We start from the raw sequence: 20,125 nt of genomic DNA, 5'->3' as shown, positions 1-20,125 counted from the left end.
CACATTTGATAAGGAAATCAGCTGATGTCCACTTTGTCTAACACCAAATCAGCCTTCAGGTTCTTAGCATTTAAAAACAGGCGAGAATCTTTGTTTCAAATGTTTTTATTGAGTCAAAGGATCTTGCATACATCACTTCATTGCACAGGTATTCATTTTGTGTTACACAAAAGTGTTGCAAGATTGTGTGAACATATTATCAAATACAAACCGAATTGACGTACAAAGAAAAATTGAGCTGGTGTCTGGGTAATTTTAATATTATCAGAAATGAGTTGACTTCTAGTGGGTCCCATTTCAACCTTCTTTTTTTTTTTTTTTCTTTTTTTTAAAGTTGTTTAAAAGTAACTTGTTCTACAGGCGAACTGCTCTTTCATGCCACCACACTGTTGTAATGAGATTAACTACCCTTGTTAAAAATGTTCAATTAATTGCGACTAATTTAATTTAATTGATTAAATTCTTAATCAACGACCAATGAACATCCCTAATAAATAAGAAAAAAACGTGAATAAATAAAAGGGAGACAAACAAAACAAAAAAAAAAATAAAGAGTGTAAAAGTTAGAAATGAGAGTGCACAGGAGTTTAGCTGGAGAATCAAAGTGTGCGCTGCGTCCTTCGTGAAACGTCACTGCCGTCATTCTGTCATGTTAACGCCACTCGCCACGCTTTTATCTCTCTCGCGCTTCCAGCACAACTGGGTGTCCAGGAGAGCGGACCAGGGCCCCAAGACCATCGAGCAGATCCACAAGGAAGCCAAGATCGAAGAGCAGGAGGAGCAGAGGAAAGTGCACCAGCAGCTCCTCGCCAAGGACACCAAGAGGCGGCCAGGTCAGGCCCCGCACTCCAAATCCTCTTTAGGGCTTAGAGCCGCCCGTGCCGACTCAGGAAGTTCCGCACGCACGCTTCCTGTCCCCCCCCCGTAGCCCCGCAGAGACGCTATTGTGCCCAGCAGCTGACGGGAAGCCCCCCCGCTACCCCTCCCATCTGTTACCTGACCTATAATATTCCATCACTTACAGTTGCGAGCGTTGGGAAATATTGCTTCCTAGGTGATAGACTCACCTCATCCATAGATCCCACTAGTGTTGTAGTACTCCAGATTGGTCCTGTTCTCAAGACCAGTCCCGAGACCACTTTTCAAAGGTCTCGGTCTCGCCTTGATCAAGACGTTGCCGTTTTGCACTCTGTGACACCCAGAGTGACACTCTGCCCCCTTACTCCGAGTTCATTTATTTCTCAATTTTATGAAGCAAAATAGTTGGCAAAGCAGCAAAATGTTAAAGAAAATTATTAAAAGATACCTCACTGAAAATAGACGTTGCTGTTCAATTTAGAAGCAAACTTGAATTTAAAAAAAGATGCTGATCATTTTTTCTGTTTCTGTGTTATTTTTCTTTGATGTATAAAGTCTTGGTCTTGTCTTGGTCTCAGACCCCAAACGTCGCGATCTGGATACTCTCTAGTCTTGACAATGTCTCACTCTCGGCTGGTGCGGTCTTGACCGCAACACTAGATCCTGCACACAGAGACCGACGAGCACTTGATGCGCGCATTCAGTTTCCTCAACGGGTGTTTTTCTGAAACGTTGTCGTTGGTCTCTCAGAGCCCAGAGAGCAGCGCGTGAATCAGCGAGAAGAGACCTGGAACACTGTGCCAATGACCAAGAGCAGCAGGACCATCGACCCCGCCAAGATCCCAAAGATCTCCAAGGTGAGACGGCTTTTCGCCCGCTCGGGTCCTTCCCGTCCACCTGCGGGTCGGAGCAGCGTATCTGCAGAACGATGGAAGCTCAGGCTGAGCAGCAACCGGAGCGACAGTCAGATGTAGAGTAGTTGCTGCAGTTATTTAACCCAGAATGCTCGTTGACATTTCCTCGACGTGTGTTTACCGTCGGCAGTTAGAGAGAATATCAGTTAAGCTGGCAAGTCAGTCATCACGCACCCAAAATTTCAATTGCTCCCACCGACTCGGCTCATCTGGCTGGCGTGTAGCAGCCTTTTGAAACAACTGGAATAGCAGAAACAGCAGCCGAGGCACCACAAACCCACAACTGAATCATAATAGGTGTAAAAACAAAAAAAAAAAAAAAAACTGGCAGGATATTATTTAATGAATCATCGCTGCACTAAAACACAGATTTGCGTCCTGTTCTGGTCTCGAGTGCCCACTGGTTCGTCATGGTGTCTCGCCTGATAATGTACAGACTGTTTGTTCTAACTCTCCAGTGTGGCTGTTTATCTGCAAAGCCAGTTGGTCTTTATACATCATTAGTGGAAAAAAATCCCACCCTGTCCTTTTTTTTTTTATTATTGCTGTTCAGCAGTGCAGGCGCCCTCTGCTGGTCTTGCAAAGTATTGCTTTGCCTTCTTTTTTTTTATTGAGTCACGCTCTGCGTCGTAGTCGCTGCAGAAAATCTTTGATTCGATGACTCAAATCCTTGTCAAGCAGCTTCACCTCAGGCGTCCCGCGCCAGCTCTCGTCCCCGTTTTGCTCTCCTGAAGCAACTCGTTCTCGCCTTCTTGCAGCCACAAATGGACGAGAAGATCCAGCTGGGCCCTCGGGCTCAGGTCACGTGGGTGAAGGGCAGCAGCGGAGGAGCCAAAGCCAGCGAGTCAGGTGAGATCGCTGCTCCTGGACAACTCTCACATCATCCGCTCGGGGGAAAAAACTCGCTAACCAGTCTTCTTCCTCTCACCTCGACAGAACTTTCACGGACGGCCGGCCTCAATCGTTACTCTGCGCTGCAGCCCACGCCATCACCTCAGCCCGGCGCCGCCGCCCCTGCCTCCACACAGCCACAGAACCCAGATTTTGACTCCAGGAGAACTCTAGGAAGGTAAAAAAGAATCACTGAAATAACAAACACCTGCTGTGACACTTCTCTGTTCTTCAGGAGGTCTTGGTCACCATCACGCTTTATATGGTGCAGCGAACTGCCCAATTATTGTCTGTCTCAATGGATTTTGTTTATCTATAAATCAACTTTTGGACTCATCCCTGTTACTTAATACCAGTGGTTCTCAAACTTTCTCTGTTTGCCCCACCTTGGAGGAAGAAAATTTTTCATGCCACCCCCCGCCCCAGGCTACAAGCCCCAAATTTGACGTGACTGTGTCTTGAGGGATCCCGATGAACCTGCAAGTGGTCCCATGTCTCTAGGACAAAGTTGACTTTTGACCCCATGGACTTGCAGGGCATTAGGGGCAGTGGTTCTCAAACTTTCTCTGTCACGCCCCACCTTAGAGAAAGAACATTTTTCATCTCCTCCTCACAAAGTGCAGAGAATAGCCGCGCTTTCAGGGGTGTTGTTTTGATTAAATTGACCACATCAACAACATCAGTCATGTGACAACATCACATTTTCTACCTGCCACACGGGATGACGTTGAGCGTTGCGTGCGCTAAGTCACAATATCGCGCCAGTCGCGGCGTAGATCACGTACTGATGCAAAGGTGTTTGATTACGTTCTATCAGCGCTGGAAAACTGCTCATTGTCCTCTGGCTTTTTCGCTCGCGGCTCGCGCATTAGAAAGAAAATAGAGCTGACTGCGGAGGTGCACCCCGCTTCAAGTCTGGCGTGAACGACACCATCGTTCCGCAGCTACTCGCGGAACGATTCTACAGCCAAAAGTGCCCAACAACAAAGAACAGTGGCCACCGCTGGACTCCTAAATTCTTCTTTTCGTCCCTGTCAAATATTTGTCCATCCTGTGTACCTGAGCAGCGTTTTTCTTAGCTACAACCTACTGAACACTTTTTGTTAATTGTTCTGACGTGGAAACATTAGTTCCCCCGGGCGCCCCGTCTCCCTCCCACCCGGTGTTTCGCGCCCCACCCACTTTGAGAAACACTGCTTAGTACTTAAGTAACAGTACACTTGTGTAAAAAAAAAATGTTCTGGTAAATACCCAAGTACAGATACCTAAAAAAACAACTTCCTTCTACTTCGTTACTTACCAACTTTGATAAGGGATATGTATGAATGTTGTCACATGTGCCTCCTCCGTCCTCCAGTCGCAGTAATCCAGGCCGGGAGCGCAGCGAGAAGCCGTTGAGCTCCAGTACGCCGTCGTCGCGGCCCGGCCCCTTCACCAGGGGAGGCAGTTCCAAAGAGCTGCTGGAGAACCAAACCCTGGAGGAGACGCGGCGGGAGCGCGAGGACAAACCCGAGCCGCCGAGGCCGAGCGTCACCGAGGGCAAACCCGAGGCGGAGCGCAGCAGAGTGCGGGAGCCTGGTAAATGGCCCCACTACACAGTAGTGTTAGATATCTTTTTGTAATGGAGCACAATTAGTTCCAGTTGAAAAGCGTTATTTTGATTCAGTGAGGTTAAATCTGCTTTTTTATTGTTTCGGGGGTTTTTTTGTTTGTTTGACGTGGACAGTAAAACCTGAGCCAGTTCAGACCCCGAGCAGACCTGCTCTGTCTGAGGAGGAAGTGCAGAGGAAGTCCAAGTCCATCATCGACGAGTTCCTCCACATTAACGACTACAAGGTACTGAGATGGACGCATTAACGGCGGAAGCTTGAAGTAGGACGTTAAATACTCCCAACGTCAGCTGCTGCTAGCGAGCTTAAAGTTTGAAACGGCGACTAATAGAAAAGTGAAACTAAACGATCGTTAAACCTTTTGAAATCCCCTCCTTCGGTCTTTTAACACAAGCTCGTCCCGAGCCTTTGTGACCTTCCGTCTTTGTGCACGTCACTTGTCTTTCCTGCAGGAGGCCCTCCAGTGCGTGGAGGAGCTGGAGCTGGGCCCTCAGCTGCACCTGTTCGTGCAGGTCGGAGTGGAGTCGACTCTGGAACGCAGTCAGATCACGCGGGAACACATGGGCCAGCTCTCCTTCCAGCTGCTGCGACAGGGACTCCTGCCAAAGCCGCAGTTTATTAAAGGGTCAGTTCGCCCACCCGAGGGTGCACTGAGCGAGACAAAATGCCGAAAATGTTGTGCCTGGTGTCGCAGTGAGGTGTGTGGTTCTGCTGTGTCCGGTCGCCATGATGGACGCCATGGAATTCGAGTCTGTTGCGAGGTTTGCAAATGAATTAGCCGCTCTTTGGTTTTACAGCGTCTGATACGGTCCAGCTCAGACAAGAGCCCAGTTTTCCTCCTTGAATGATGACACCCGATGCTCATCAGGCAGACACCTCTGTCTCAGTGACACCCGCCCACAGGGGTTTTCATTACAGATTTGAGCAAAACTTGAGCAGGTTTCATAAAATATTGACGAAGGCAACCGCGAAATGCAACCGGTTAGTGATGTTATGCAAGAGGAAAGGTGCGCCTTTCCTATGTGTCAAGTCATCCTCAAGAAGCACAGCGGTGGACGCTCAACGTCACTGGCTGATGGCCACGTCTGCAGTTTTACTGATTTTAATGATGAAAATCTTGATGAAAATTCTGAAGATGTTTCTGTAACATGGGAGCATATCGTCGAGTTTCCTTTATCAGAAGGGAGACATTTCCTTGCTTATACGTGTGTCATGTGACCTGTCAGTGTTATAGGTTTCCTGAAATGGCACCTCGTGCAAATGAAGAAAAAAAAAAAAAAACTTTTTTCTATTATTATCTTCTAACATTATCGCTTCTCTTCTTTTTTTTTCTTTTTTTTTAACGCAAAAAACAATTCTAAGATTCTGTTTGTGTTGACGTTCCCAGGTTTGCCGACACCCTGGAGCAGGCGGATGACATGGCCATCGACATTCCCCACATCTGGCTTTACCTGGCCGAGCTCCTCAGCCCTGTGCTGAGGGAGGGGGGTTTCTCTATGAGAGAGCTCTTTAGGTACACACACACACACACACACACACACACGTACGTGAATGAAGCACTAGACAAAGGTTTTACCAAAGTGTGAAATAGAATACTCCCGATGTCCCTTTCATGATAATAATAATACATTTTGTTTGTAGGGCACCTTTCATGGCACTCCAGGCTGCCTGACAGTAAAATAAATACAAAATACAGCAACAAAAACATTAAAGAAAACATCACATATTAAACATTGCAAAACAGGTTCAATAGATCAAGTAAGATGCGCAAGTTTGAACATATGAAAACTGTTGATGAATCTTTTCTTGAGCAGTAGAGGAGTTCTGATTTCTTTGAGACTAAGTGCCTCGTTCCTGGAGTCAATTTTGTCCCAACTGTCAACAATTCGACTTTGTTCACTCACCGTAACTACTTGCCTTCCATATCACTAGCTGGGACTCTGCTTAACCGCCGTGTGAGCTTAAAGTCCAGGTGAATGGCAAATCCATCCCTGGTGACCAGCAGTGTTCAGGAGGTGTTGGCAGCTGCCGGCCAGCCGACAGACAGTGTTGGTGTCTGATCCTCCATCTGTCTAGACTTGCTTCTTATTTCTAATAGAATTAAAATGTCAAGCGCAACGGCGCAATTGTTCCAGGAAACTTCAGAACTGCTGCGTTTGTGGCAAAAACGTTATCTGGAATTAAATACATAGAAAAGGAACCATATTAAATTAAATATAAAAAAAAACCATCAGACCTCTAAAGCCGACCTGTGGGGAGCATTTAGGGCTGCTTCACATGTTTCCATGGCAGCGGACCCTCAGTGAAAAAGTTTCCTCTTCCTCATAGCACGGCTAACCCCAACAGTAGATCCAACATCTTCATCTCCGTGGGTCGAGGACTAAATATGCAAGTTTTTATCATCCCTTTCGACTTGTACGACCTTCAACCTCTGCTGTCTGTTCTTCACAGTGAATTAAGGAAATCTTTGCTCCCTGTGGGAAGAGCCGGGTTCCTAATTTCTGAAATACTGCACCTTCTATGCAAACAAATGGTAAGAAATAGTCATTTTGTTATCAAAGTTTATTTGAAGGTGTGTGGTTCCATCAGCCTGGAATGGAGATTTTAAGCTTAAGGTCGGAGTCCTGAATTTCATCTCGCCTCCGCAGAGCCATAGGACTGTGGGTTCTTTGTGGAGGGAATCCGGCCTCAACTGGACCGACTTCCTGGCCAAGGGGGAGGACGTCCAGGCGTTCATCTCCCAGCAGGTGGCTAATGAAGCCTCCCGGTCCAACCGGCTCATATCTGTATACCCAAGGTTTCCGCTTGGCCGTCTTGTTCCTCATCACGTCTCGTCTCTCTCTCCCCGACCCCAAACAGAAACTGCAGCTCATCCTGTCGGACGGCGCCGGCCCGGAGGCCGTTCAGTCCAAGCGGATCTTGTCTCCCGCTGAGCTCAGCCAGCAGCTGGAGCGGCTCCTGCTGGAGGACATGGCCACCGACGAGCAGATCTTCGACTGGGTGGAGGTATGACTGGTGGGCGCGGCGACCTAGCAGGTCGGGGCCGAGCTCGAATTCAGGTTGCAGTCGGACTGGCAGTCACAATCGTTTTCAGTGTGTCTTTGTTCGCTGTCAGTTCGCGCGAAAGAAAACCCTGTGTGTTGCGAGGTCCCGTCTGCCTGCATTGAGATAGTAAAGTACCAATAAAGAGCAAAGAAAAAGAAGGGAATTCAATTCTGTTCCTGTAATCTGACCAGATTTCCATCAGATCACCGAACTGTTAGTTAGTTAGTTGTAACGTCACATGGTTGCAGCCGAAACAAAGAGTTTTCGGACATACCAGACTTCACTTCATAGGTTTGCCCCAGTTTTGGCAGATTTTTTCACACCAACGCGAGTGAATTAAATATCCTGGTAAAGTTCATTTATAGGTAGGTAGGTAGGTAGGTATACAGCTTTATTGTCATTGCAACATGTAAACGTGTACAACGAAATTGTGCTATCCCCGTCCAAACATATACAGTATAAATACAATACGACATAAAGACAGGACTGCAGGATTGAGTGTTTTCAGTGGGGGGCAGAAAGGGGAGAACAGAAGAGGAGGAGAAAAAAAAGACACTCTCTAACTATGTTCCTGGGAGGGAAAAAAACCTCAGCAACACAAGCACATATAAGTCCAAAGTTATGTGTCCTACAGCACTGACTGGTAGTTTGCTGCGCTCTTGAGCCACCATCACGCCTTTTTCCTTTCGTCACCCTTGCACCTTATGTAGTTTTGTCAAAGTCAGCCCAGGTCGCCACCTAGGGGAGGGAAGTGGAATCATCCGTCTGTGTTCACTCTCTTCTACTGCGCCATCAGACTCGGGTTGTGACTCGGCTCGGTTCTTGTGCTTGCAGGAGGCCGAGGCCTTTTCACGCAGCTGCGTCTTCAAGTTGGAACAAAACGCGATCGATCATTGTTTTAGAGCATCGTCTTTTCTTTTTTTTTTTAAGAAGGTGCTCCTTCAAACATGCAGCACTGTGGCAGTAGAGCTCCATGCTGAGCTGGAAGGGCGGTGCACTCTGTGCACGTTTTCTTAATGACAAATCTCACCAAATGCAGGGCAGGAGGCTGAACTGCAGACCGTGTTTGTCGAGTATCGGTTCAATAAAAGAGTGTTTGCTGCAGTCTGCACTGTCTTTGCTCTGGATATTACACTGCAGCAGTGGCAGCAGCAGTGGGGCGTCACTGATGTTACTCTGGTCTTCGCTCCTGGATGTATTGTCATCCTCACTCCTGCTTTGCCCCTTTGCAGGCCAACCTGGATGAATCTCAGATGAGCTCGTCCCCTTTCCTGAGGGCCCTGATGACGGCTGTGTGTAAGGCAGCAGTGAGAGGTGAGTGAGTCCCACACAGTTGCTTTTTTAAATTTTTATTGTATTTTTTTTTACATTTTTTTCCCTAACTGGTGCTCACTCTGCCCCATCTTCTGCCCCCGCAGACGATAACACCAATTGTCGAGTGGACACGGTCATCATCCAGAAGCGATTGCCCGTATTACTCAAGTACCTTAACTCAGACACTGAGCGACAGCTGCAAGCACTTTATGCACTTCAGGCGCTGATCGTCACCCTTGATCAGCCTCCAAGTAAGACCTGCTTCATAGGTTGAACCATTTCCCACCTCATCCCATTAACATCCAGCGTTCACTTCTCCTGCATATCTTGTTCATAAACAGAGAAGATTACACAGTCTAAAGACCCATATTTGAGATTTGAATATAAAGACGTGCAATTTGCAACTCTTGCCGCTTCATCTTCATCCAATCGTCAAACACGAGGGAAAATTTACTGTGTAAAATACGACAAAAGTCGTATCTGATGTGTTTAACTAGAAGATGGTCAACTCTTCAAGAAAGAGACTTGCCAGATTATGTGCCATGCGATGCACATCAGTCATTTAAGCAAACAAAATACCTGAGCTCAGGGTCATTCAACTCGATGTGGTCTTGCCCCCCAGACCTTCTCCGGATGTTCTTCGACTGTCTATACGACGAGGACGTCATCTCAGAGGACGCTTTCTACAAGTGGGAGTCAAGCAAAGACCCCGCCGAGCAGCACGGCAAGGGCGTGGCCCTCAAGTCTGTCACGGCCTTCTTCACCTGGCTGCGGGAGGCGGAGGAGGAGTCGGAGGACAATTGACTAGAGGGAGCGGCCGCCCCGCGGGACTCGGCGTTGTAGAACTGCATCCTGGCAGCAGAACAAACATTCGAAATGGGTGCGTGACCAGGACGAAGTGTTTACTGCGAGATGTTTTTTTTTTTTTTTTTCTTTTTTTCTTTTTTTTTGTCCCCCTGCGGTACAGTTCTGAAACATGCCGCCATTTTGAGTTTGGATTCCAACGGTGGAAGCACTAAATACCTGTATTATACATAGAAAATATTTTTGTTTTAAATTTTAACTTACGTTTCTTTTGTTACTTTTTAAGAAGAGACTTAAAAGATACATAGGTTCTGGACTCTTTAATTTATTATTTTTTTAAGGACTGCAAATACAAAACTTATTTAACATTTGCAGATGTTCACACGAGGAGAACACGAGGACAGAAATAACAATATAGTGAATTATAATACAATAATAATATTGAAATGAATAGCCTCCCTGGATTCTACACTGTTTGGTTTAAAACAGCGTAAAAAATAATGATGCTTTGGGATGAAGGGGAAGCCAGGTTACAAAGCTCGTGGATGCACAGAAGTAATTAATTGTGTGTGCCGTTTGAGGTCAGAGGTTATCTGCCAATAACCACGAAGTATTTCCCTCAGCCTTGGCTTGTTCTACGTTCAAAATGTGCATATGCCTCACAAGGGGCAGAAGCGTACACTCAAGACGCAATGCAAGGTCGTCCGTAGACAAAAGAGGAAGGACACAGTCAAAATGTTAACGAGCAAAATTGCAACTTAAAAAATAAATACAATAAAATAAATCCAAGTGGCCAAGGTCACTGAAATGCTTGTAATACTTCAGACTTACGGAGCAAATTAAAGCTTGTAAATACATTAAAGACAAAAAGGTGTTTAAAAAAATGCTGATTCTTGTCTGCTCTTTTCCATAGTTTTTGTTGGAGGTATGCGCTTCTGTCTTACTGTATTTCTGTTCACATGTACTCTTGAAAATGTGTGTCTGTTCAAGCTTAAATTGATAACACCTTGGCGTATTTAGGAGAAAGAGCAGCATGATGATCCGCTGGAGGCACTGATAAAGAAACATCAGAGCATCAAGTCAGAATGAAGTGGTTTTGGCAGGAAATGTTTCATGAATGTAGACTTTGTGTTCAACTGAAAAGTGCAGATTTGTCTTGACTTGTCTGGTTTTTAAATTTGTGCTGCCGTCGTTTCTTATTCAATTGAAATTTTTGGATTCTGCCATTCAGGTAAAAATTATCTGATTGAGTTTCAGATAGACAAGCTATATGTTTTTGGAAATTTGTTCAGACCACAAATGGCAACTTACTTGGAATGCTACAGAGTAATTTGAACACTCCAAGCATGCAACAAATGACTTTGTTGTATTCTGTTTAGTCATTTATTTTCGACCGGAGTTTATATTTATTAATTTCTGTTTAAATGGCAAAAGCCGAGTAACAAGACCTGGACGAACTATCTACACTCCATCTCCCATGAGTCTTAGCTGAAACCACGAAACTGTGCTTTATTACAGTGTAATGTGGTACATATACGGTAAATGTAATTCTTATCGTTAAAAAAAAGAGTGGTATTTTTATTTTATTTTTTTCTTCGATGTCAAGGGACAACCTGAAAAGCTTACATGTTTCCTGGTACAGTTAAAGGGACGGACCGGCGGAACATTTATCCTGCCTCCTTTCCGGGGAAAGATGGCGGCGGCGGACAGCTCTGTGGAACGGAAATACTTTGACGTGACGCGTGTGACGCCTCGACGTAGAACAACGGCCGTAACGGGGCGGGGCTCGCAAACAAATCTCAATAAAGGACTGTGCAGAAATTTTCACCAAAATAACTGACTTTTTCGGGACACAAAGAAAGGTAAGGCTCGTTCGCACCTCTTTGTGTCACAAGATCAACATCCAGTTGCACCGGCGCGACGCTGCAACGAGTAGTAAGGGTCGCTGGCTTCCCCTCAGTGCTAGTGAAATTATTTTTTCCCCTTCCTTGTGCGACGCCATCAGTCTGTGTGTGTGTGTGTGTGCGTGCGTGCGCGCGTGTGTGTATGTGTGTTTATAAGCGCACTGACAAAATGGCGAAATTTCTTTAAAAAAAATAAAATAATCCAGCAACTCGTAGCTCGTGTGAAAAAACGTCCGAGCTCGGCGCTGGCAAGGGTGTCTAGTTGTTTTTACCGAAGCCTTAGCGCCATTGGAGGACTTGCAGCTCGGCTAAAATACAAGTTGCGTCGTATTTCTTTTTTTCCTCCTCTGGTTTGACAGTAATTGTCTCCCTCAATGAATGAAGTGGGTTTGCCACTCTCGCCATCCCCGAAGCGGCCTCACATACACACACTCCTTGCACGGCGTCTTGTTCGGTGTACAATTTCACTCTTGTCTTCGTCCGTGCAGGTGAATCTCCTGTGATGCCGATTCGCCGAGCAGCAGCAGCAGCGGCGGCGGCGGCGGCGGCTGCGGCTGCGACAGCGACAGCAGCGCCTCCATCTCAGGAGAAGGCTCCTCCGGCTGCAGCAGAGAAAGGTTAGGCCGGGCCGGAACCGTCACCTTGACCCGTGAACGCAACAATTCGTGTTCGCGCTGCTGCCCCCCACCACCACCACCTAAACACAGTCCCAAGGAAAGCAACCACGGAATTTGCCGTCAAGTGGGCCCCCGTAATAAACAGTCAGAGAACCATGTGTGCTGCGTTTTAAGGGAACATCCGTCTGGGACATTTTCTGCAAGTCTGCTTCTCCCACGCTCCTCCTCCTCCCCCGTCTTCTCCACTGTACCACACAGAACCATGGTCCATGTTCTCCTGTTGCCAAATGCAATGAAATGCATCAACTGAAGTGTATTGTGTGGTGGAAATTAGAAGAGCCATTAGATTGGGGTCGTTTTTTGTAGGTTGTTTAAGTTCCAAAGGATGTTTGCTAAAAAGATAGATATTATAGGCTACATATTTATATATTACATATTTCTGTATGATCGGAGGGAGTTTTGAAATTCTAAGCGAAGGCGGGCGACCCTTCCGAGGAACACAAGGCAAAATGTTACCACCTGTATGTGCAGCCATCTCAGTTCTCATGCTATTCCCTACCGTACTTGCAAGGTAGATAGCTTTATTTTTCATTGTAAAAAAAAAATACAATAACATTGTGGCAGTGAGGTGCAGTGTTACCACGATGAAGTAAATGGTTAAAAAAAATTAGCAAATATCAGAAGCAAAAATAATAAATGAAAGATGCAGCAGGATATTGCAATTTGCCCTTGAAGATTTCCTCAGCCCGTTTTTGCCTGCGAATGTAAACGTGATGTCAGAGCATGTCTTTTTGAGACGGGGGGTTGGCGAGGATGTTAGCGTGCGTGTGTGTATGTGTGATGTATGAAGAGGGCAGAGAGGAGGAGTGAGGGAAGATGGCATCCTTCTCAACCACTCTTCTCCCCCACCCCCCAGAGCCCGAAGCCTCCCCGGAGGATACGCCCCCTGCTGACGAGGAGCCGGCAGCGTCCTCAGCTGCACCGGCTGAGTCCGCCGAGCCCGCCGAACCCACTGAGAATGGCGTGACGACAGAGGGCTCCGCCGAGCAGAAGGAAGAAGAAGAGGGCGCGGAGAAGAAAGAGTGAGTGTCACGAGAGAGCCGCTGTGTGTGCGCGCGTGCATGTTTGCGACCGTGAATGCTGCGATATTTCACTCTGATAGCACTTTTATCTGTTTATATGATCCTTACCTCTGCTGGATTAAAAGCAGACTGCTCCTGTCATGGCTCTGGCGTTGCATTTTTTTCATTTACGGTGTAAGCGGCCACGGCCGTACTCCTGAAGGTAGGTGTCAGACAGGTGTAGCGGCGTTCGCTGTCTCGGAGGAGTCTGTGGGCGGAAGTTAGCCGTGTAAGCAGCTGCCAGTGCAGTTCAGGCTCAGCGTGAAAGAGCAGCTTTTGTTTTCCGAGGCACGTTGTCGATTTTAATCGTGCAAAAATATATTGCAAATCCTTGGAGGGGTGTGTCGCATTCTATTGCTCGCTTGGTTATCAGAGGGATTTATTTTTGAAAAATTCCATTTTGTTTTGTTCCCTGCAGTTGTCAAACCAAAAAATTGACTCTGCATGCAAACCTGAATTTTATTCGGACTTTGAGTTTCATCCTCTGTGACTTTCTATATTCCCCCCCCCCTCCTCCTAGACAGTGTCAAACTGTGTGTATCATATGCAAACAAAGGAGGTCAGTCAGGCTCAAGCTAGCATGGTGGCCACCAAAGACAGTTGTTCTGAAACCTGATCTTGTCTCTCCCGACGGTGACAAACAGACAAAGTGACAAATGCAAGGACTGCGCGGCTGGACAGTGTGCAACACACTGCTATGTTCTCCTACTAAGGTGAGGATGCGATAACGATAAGGGTGGTAACCATCACAGTGAAATATCGCCTGGGCGGGACGGGGGGGGAGGGAGGACTCGCGTCACTGAAATGGCTTCTCGCTGCTCTTGGCGACAGGTTGAAGGATGGATACAAGTATGAGAAAACCAAAGTGAAGAAGGTGAGGAGGACCATCCCCGCCTGGGCCAGCGTCACGGCTAGTAAAAAGCTGCCCGTCAGCAACTTTGCAGGCACGCATCACAGAGTGGACGATATCCTCATCGAAGCCCTCGAGGTGGGTATCGGCCGTTGCGGTACCCGGGTCGGCTCAAAACAGGCCAGGTCTGTTCACCTTTGTTGTTGGTCTTCCTCTGCAGTCCGCAAACAGCAGGTCCGGGGTCTCGTACCAGGCGGCCCTGAAATTCATGGTGAAAAAATACCCGGAGATGGAGCTCAAAAAGAGGAAATTTCTCATCCGGAATGCAATGAAGAAGCACTTGGAGAGGGGCACAATCAAGCAGGTAGACGGCGGTGGTGCACAGTAGTAACTGAAGCTTTTAACTCTGCTCTGTTTTCAATATTAAATGATGCAGCGTCTGTTTCTTGCTCTTGTATTTTATCCCAAATTTGAGCTGAATTAACTCTTAATTTGATGATCTGGCTCACTAGATTTTTTTTTTTTTTTTTTTTTTTCCTCAAAAATCTTGCAGACATGTTGTGACAGCAGGTGGCGCTCTGGTTCTGAGGTCTTTTGTATATAGCTCTCAGCCTCAGAGATCTTGCTTATTTAAGGTCATGCTACAACTGCAACATGTTTGTCTCATCAAAAGCTCCAAAGAGAAATGCAGCGCCCAGATTCAGCTTGCGACCGTTCTTCACCCTCTCTCTGTCTCCCCGTCTCTCCTGCAGCTGAGGGGTAAAGGTCTCTCAGGAACCTTTGCTATTGGAAAGAAGCCCCCCCCGTCTAAGGTATGTCCCAGCACAGGGAAGGATGTAGAATAAAGCACAACATTGAAAGCAACAGACATTTCAAAATTGTGGCTCGGCGATTTAGTTTTGTGCAAATTCAATTATATCGACTAAAATACTAAAATGCAACCTCCAGGTTGTGCTTTGCATTGTTGCCGGTCCATACGTTAGTCACACTGTTGTGTCATAACTGTAACGTCCCGTGTGCTTTGCAGAAAGGCGGTCAGAGGACTGAACCTCTGGGAGACGCTCTTCCTCTCATCATCACCCGGCTCTGTGAGCCCAAAGAGGCCTCCTTCAATCGGATCAAGAAGTACCTGGAGCAGCACTTCCCCAGCCTCAAAATCGAGCAGAAGTAAGTATAAGAGCGCCAGCCGCATTAGCACACTGCGTTTCCCCAGCATGTGGCTGCAACTTCGTGTGTTTCTGTCTTATCGGACAAAGTGTGAAGTGAGTCAAATGCAAATTCACTGCGTTTTAGTTCACTGCGTCTTAGACGACGGTGGATCTGTTGGATGGTACAAGGTCCACATCTTTGCATGGCTGTAATAAAATGTAGTTGTAGGATTATTATTATTAGTAGTAGTAGTAGTAGTAGTAGAAGACAACAAGTGGAGGTTTTGAAAAGGCGACAAGACAAGTTGTGAGACAAGGATGCTGTAATTAGTGTAAGATAATAGATATTTTTTTGTTTTTCAACGATTGTGTACTCACTCTTTCTAACGTGGGTCAAAAACCAACTCAAAGAAACAGATCAACTTTTGTGTGATGTTGTTATTCATTTTTAGTTCAGATTTTGATCTGAGCTCTTGTCCGACGCAATATCACAAAAGGTGTCTGAGGTGGCTCTGGAGTTCCCCGTGCAAGTGAAGGCATTGTCTGCGTGTGTGTCTCCTCAGGCCGGACGTGCTGAAGACGGCCCTGATCAGGGCCGTGGAGGGTGGACAGCTGGAGCAAGTCACTGGGTCGGGAGCCAGGGGGACCTTTCAGGTGACTAACCTTCATATCCATATCAGCGACGTTGTCCTTAGAGTTGAATAACAGAGAGGCTTTGTTTTCTGCCAGTTCTCAAATTAATTTCCCATTTCAATAGAACAAGATATGGCATGATAAAGATATAGATATGTGACGCTCTGTAGAAAAAACAGGAAGTATGGTAGGAAATATGAGTTCCAGTAAAGCAGTGGGGTCTTGTTTTGATGAAATTGACCACATCAACAACATCAGTCATGCGACAACATCACATTTTCTACCTGCCACACGGGATGACGTTGAGCGCTGAGCGCTGCGTGCGCTAAGTCATAATATCGCGCCAGTCGCGGCGTAGATCACGTACTGATGCAAAGGTGTTTGATTACGTTCTATCAGCGCTGGAAAACTGCTCATTGTCCTCTGGCTTTTTCGCTCGCGGCTCGCGCATTAGAAAGAAAATAGAGCAGACTGCGGAGGTGCACCCCGCTTCAAGTCTGGCGTGAATGACACCATCGTTCCGCAGCTACTCGCGGAACGATTTTACAGCCAAAAGTGCCCAACAACAATGAACAGTGGCCACCGCCGGACTCCTGAAGTCTTCTTTTCGTCCCTGTCAAATATTTGTCCATCCTGTGTACCTGAGCAGCGCTTTTCTTAGCTACAACCTACTGAACACTTTTTGTTCATTGTTCCGCCGTGGAAAAAGTTCCGACGTGAAAACATTAGTTCCCCCGGGCGACCCGTCTCCCTCCTGCCCGGTGTTTCGCACCCCCCCCCCCAGACTTCAGTGTTTCTCACCCACTTTGAGAAACACTGCAGTAAAGTCAGTGAGTTTCAATGTCGTTAAAGGTCCATGCCATTACAGTGGGATGTAACTATACCTCTCCGTTGCAGCTGAAGCGAACTGGGAACAAGGTCCTCCTGCAGGGCAGCGACCTGGAGGACGCCATCGCTGTGGCCATCACAGCCATGAATGAACCCAAGACCTGCAGCATCACAACTCTACGTAGATACCTGCTGGACTCCGAGAAAGACCGGACGGAGAACTTTCTCGGTGAGAGGCCTTCCACTGACCTCCTAGTAACAAACACAGCACCTCGTCCTGCCTGTCCTCCATCACCATGCAACCACTGGATGTTCTTGGAATTTTTGCATTTGGTGCCATGTTTCAGGAGGAATGTCAAGAGGTCTAGTTTGGTTGTTATTAGTCTCTACCTGGAAACAGGTCATGTTAGATTTTCAGCTGGATCCTGGGTCATTTTACAAACATAGCATAGCATTTACCTTATTTTAAAAGCACTTAAAGGTTTAATGAGCCAAAATACAGTGATGCTAAAATGCAAATCCTCCCCCCCCCCCCCCTCCCCCCCCCCAGTGGCTTATCTGAGAAGGACCCTGACCAAGTGTAAAGTGCTTGGCTGGATGGAGCAGATCTCTGGACACGGCTTCACAGGAACCTACCGGCTGTCATTCCCTTACTACCCCAGGTACTCACAACTCTTCTGAAATTAAACTATTTAAGACAGTTGTACTGCGTCTTGTTCAGGTTGGACATTTTGTTGAAGGCTTTTTAGAAAGGAGTTTTTTTTTTTTTTTTTAGTCCCACCATCCTGGACCCTGACAAGTTCAAACACCTTCAGAAGAACAGCTCCAAGCCCCAGTCAAGCACACCCAAGCGGAAGCGGGTGGCTGACTCGTCTGACGAGGAAGAAGAAGAAGAGGAGGACGAGGAGCAGGACGAGGAGGACGAGGAGCAGGACGAGGAGGACGAGGAGGAGGAGGAAGAAGACGAGTCTGAAGATGAAGCTCCACCTCGGAAGCGGTGAGTCTGCTCAGTATCTTATGTGAAGGTTCAGTGTGTACTATTTGCAGATTTTGAAGGAGAAACGGCGACATCAAGCGTTTACATTTTAGTTTGCAGCGTCTTTCAGTTTTTCTCCCCCTCTTGAGCTTGCCAGTGAGCTACGGTGGCCTGCACACCCAAACCAGGATACCTCGTCCACCTACTTCTTCATTAGTTTATTTGAAGACGCGACTGTTCACCCTAATTATGAAACGCGCTGTCTGGCAGGCTGGATTGTCCACGGCAGGCTTCCTTAGAAATGTTGCGGTAAAAAATGGCAGCTAACTAGGAGCAAGACCCTGACTATATGTACATTCTTGTATATATGAGAACCGTTTTAATGGTAGTAAAACCAAATTACTTTTATTGTACAGCGATTGTACACTTTTATTAATGTATTTATGGGCAGTATATCAAGCATTTACCAAATATAAAAATCACGATGCAAATATTACACACTGGACCTTTAAGTCCTCTGTCTTACGCTACAAACCTGTTTGCAACCGAAAGGAACATCTGTCTGTTTGTCTCGCTCTTAGAAAGGTGCAGAAGAGGCCGCCGCCCAAAGCCCGTCACCCCCCAGCGACCAAGAAGTCTCCTGCCACCAGTCAGGCTAAAGGCAGGGGGCGCCCGAAGTCAAAGAAGCCTCCAGCCAAGAAAGGCGCGCCCTCAGCCGCTCCGACGCCAAAAAAGGAGGTCCAGAAGAAGGAGACGCCTGCACCAGCAAAAGCCACGCCTGTTAAAAAAGGTTCCCCTGCCAAGAAGCCCAAAACACCCGCCGTGAAAAAGTTGACCAAAAAGGGGTCCAAGCGGCCCGCCCAGTCCTCCCCCAAAAAGGCCGAAGAGACGAAGGAGAGTCCGAAGGCCGGCTCCAAGCGGGGATCCAAACCCGAAACTGCGTCCGAGAAGGGGCCAGCTGCAAAAAAACCGGCAGGCAAAAGCGGGTCAAAACAGCCCAAGCCTGAGGAGGCGTCGCCCAAGGAAGCGCCAGTCAAAAAGGGGGCGAAGACTAACAAGCAGGCGCCTCGTAAGGCCAAAAGGGGGCGGAAGTGAGCCCGGAGAGGGTCCTCGTGGACTGGGCCGCTGCTGGGAAACCGTCTGCTGCTCTGTCTCGCCACTCCCTCCCGCGGTCTTTGGTTCTCTCCCCTTTTTTTTTAACGGGGCAGTAGTTTTAATTTTGTATTTCTATTGTAGAATAAGAACCTTATCCTACCAGGTTATTGTACGTTGAGGTTTCTGGTTTTTAATTTTAACCACTGTTTTTAGATGAGCACCCTCAGTGTTACAGTGAAACAGATGCGCTAGCTGCCAGATCCGAAAGCAAAGCAAGACTTGACCTTCTTTTAACTAGAGCCAAGTAGGGACGTTACTTTCCCCTCTTATATTAAATTCCTCATCTGGTCTGTAGGTGTTGGGAGGCGTGCGTTCTTTACATTTCATCCGGAAAAAAGTCAGTGTTACAGAGGGTTGGGAATGTTCGGTTTCTGTTAACTTACGTAAAACCTACAGCTTCACAGTCAATTGTTTTTTTTGTTTGTTTTTGTTTTTGTTTTTGTTTTTGGAAACACTTCTCGAAAGTGATTGAGATCTTGCTCACAAAGACCCACGTGAGAATATGATTTTAAATTTCTTTCACTGTGTTCAACCTAAGTTTTTAGTTTATGATAAATGTGGATTTTAACCACAAAGTGGCCCAGAGAGAAAAAAACAAACAATACAGAATACTAAAAATGTTATTTCTCATGCGCGTGTTTTCAAAAAGAATATATACATATATCCATTAATTACTTTTTTTTTTTTTCCATATTTGCTTCACAGCTGTAGGTCAGTACCCAACAGTAAGATGTGTGTTGTGAATAAGAACAATGAGGCTACTAGCTTACACATACCCTGCATGCTTGTATTCCTTGTGTTGTTAAGCTGTTTTTTCCAAGTCATTAATAAAATGGCTATATTTGTAGAATCCTGCTCATTCTTTATTTCAATTTAGGCTCGATTAGCGGTTGACCAATGTGGGTTTTACAGGGCACGGTACAGTCATAGCGAAGTTCAGATACCCTTCAGATTTTGCACAATCTTAGATATCTTGATATATTTCCAGAAAAAAACTTTTTTTTATCTTTCAATAGGTTTGGCTGAATCAGATAGACCGTAACAAATGCAATGATTTCTTTGTGTGCATTGTTTTGGTGTTACTACGCCAATAAACTTTTCCTGCTTTTTCGTGCTATTATTATTTTAACCACCTCATGACCTATACAGGGCTGTCTGACTAACAACTCTAGCAGTGCTTATGTTCTTTATCATTGGACTATTAAACTACTTTGGTCCTTTAAGTTTTGTTAACAAGGATATTTTGAAAACTTCAGAATGAGTTACAAATAAGCACAAATATAGAATATACATACACTTACACATGCATACAAACATATTGTGTTGTCAAGTACATAGCAATAATAATAAAAACAGAAAAACGATTTTTCTGATGTTTTAAAAAATTTTAAAGACATAATTAGCATTCAAAATGTTAGTGGAAATTATAAGACATAAGTTTGAGAAAAACTCAAATA

At 46.2% G+C, this 20,125-nt stretch overlaps 2 protein-coding genes across 6 annotated transcripts in view; both read left to right on the top strand.

Annotated features, from left to right (window-relative positions):
* Positions 1-10,320, top strand: part of eif4g3a (eukaryotic translation initiation factor 4 gamma, 3a) — a 51,335-nt gene extending 41,015 nt beyond the window's left edge. For all 5 annotated transcript variants that reach the window (XM_076025007.1, XM_076025006.1, XM_076025010.1 and 2 more), the window contains 14 exons: positions 695-833; positions 1,609-1,715; positions 2,531-2,621; positions 2,709-2,841; positions 4,021-4,241; positions 4,390-4,499; positions 4,726-4,898; positions 5,661-5,786; positions 6,725-6,806; positions 6,922-7,020; positions 7,133-7,279; positions 8,551-8,632; positions 8,737-8,883; positions 9,255-10,320. In XM_076025007.1, coding sequence (XP_075881122.1) covers positions 695-833; positions 1,609-1,715; positions 2,531-2,621; positions 2,709-2,841; positions 4,021-4,241; positions 4,390-4,499; positions 4,726-4,898; positions 5,661-5,786; positions 6,725-6,806; positions 6,922-7,020; positions 7,133-7,279; positions 8,551-8,632; positions 8,737-8,883; positions 9,255-9,436 — 1,839 coding nt within the window. In that variant the 3' untranslated portion in view covers positions 9,437-10,320. The remainder of the gene's footprint in view (positions 1-694; positions 834-1,608; positions 1,716-2,530; positions 2,622-2,708; positions 2,842-4,020; positions 4,242-4,389; positions 4,500-4,725; positions 4,899-5,660; positions 5,787-6,724; positions 6,807-6,921; positions 7,021-7,132; positions 7,280-8,550; positions 8,633-8,736; positions 8,884-9,254) is intronic.
* An 820-nt stretch (positions 10,321-11,140) lies between these two features.
* On the top strand, positions 11,141-19,518 carry hp1bp3 (heterochromatin protein 1, binding protein 3). Its single transcript, XM_076025019.1, has 13 exons — positions 11,141-11,298; positions 11,829-11,957; positions 12,874-13,039; positions 13,723-13,791; positions 13,910-14,066; positions 14,149-14,292; positions 14,681-14,740; positions 14,956-15,095; positions 15,640-15,730; positions 16,607-16,766; positions 17,088-17,199; positions 17,313-17,534; positions 18,095-19,518. Exons 2-13 carry the CDS (start codon positions 11,843-11,845, stop codon positions 18,606-18,608), a joined length of 1,950 nt encoding a protein of 649 aa, XP_075881134.1. The 5' UTR covers positions 11,141-11,298; positions 11,829-11,842; the 3' UTR covers positions 18,609-19,518.
* Positions 19,519-20,125: the final 607 nt, after the last annotated feature.

This window comes from Nelusetta ayraudi, unplaced genomic scaffold (assembly GCF_046127955.1).
Source record: "Nelusetta ayraudi isolate G7.1 ecotype Tasmania unplaced genomic scaffold, CSIRO-AGI_Nayr_v1 ptg000017l, whole genome shotgun sequence".
NCBI lineage: Eukaryota > Metazoa > Chordata > Actinopteri > Tetraodontiformes > Monacanthidae > Nelusetta > Nelusetta ayraudi.
Note: the sequence above shows the minus strand (reverse complement) of the source record. Positions and strands in the feature narration are given on the sequence as shown.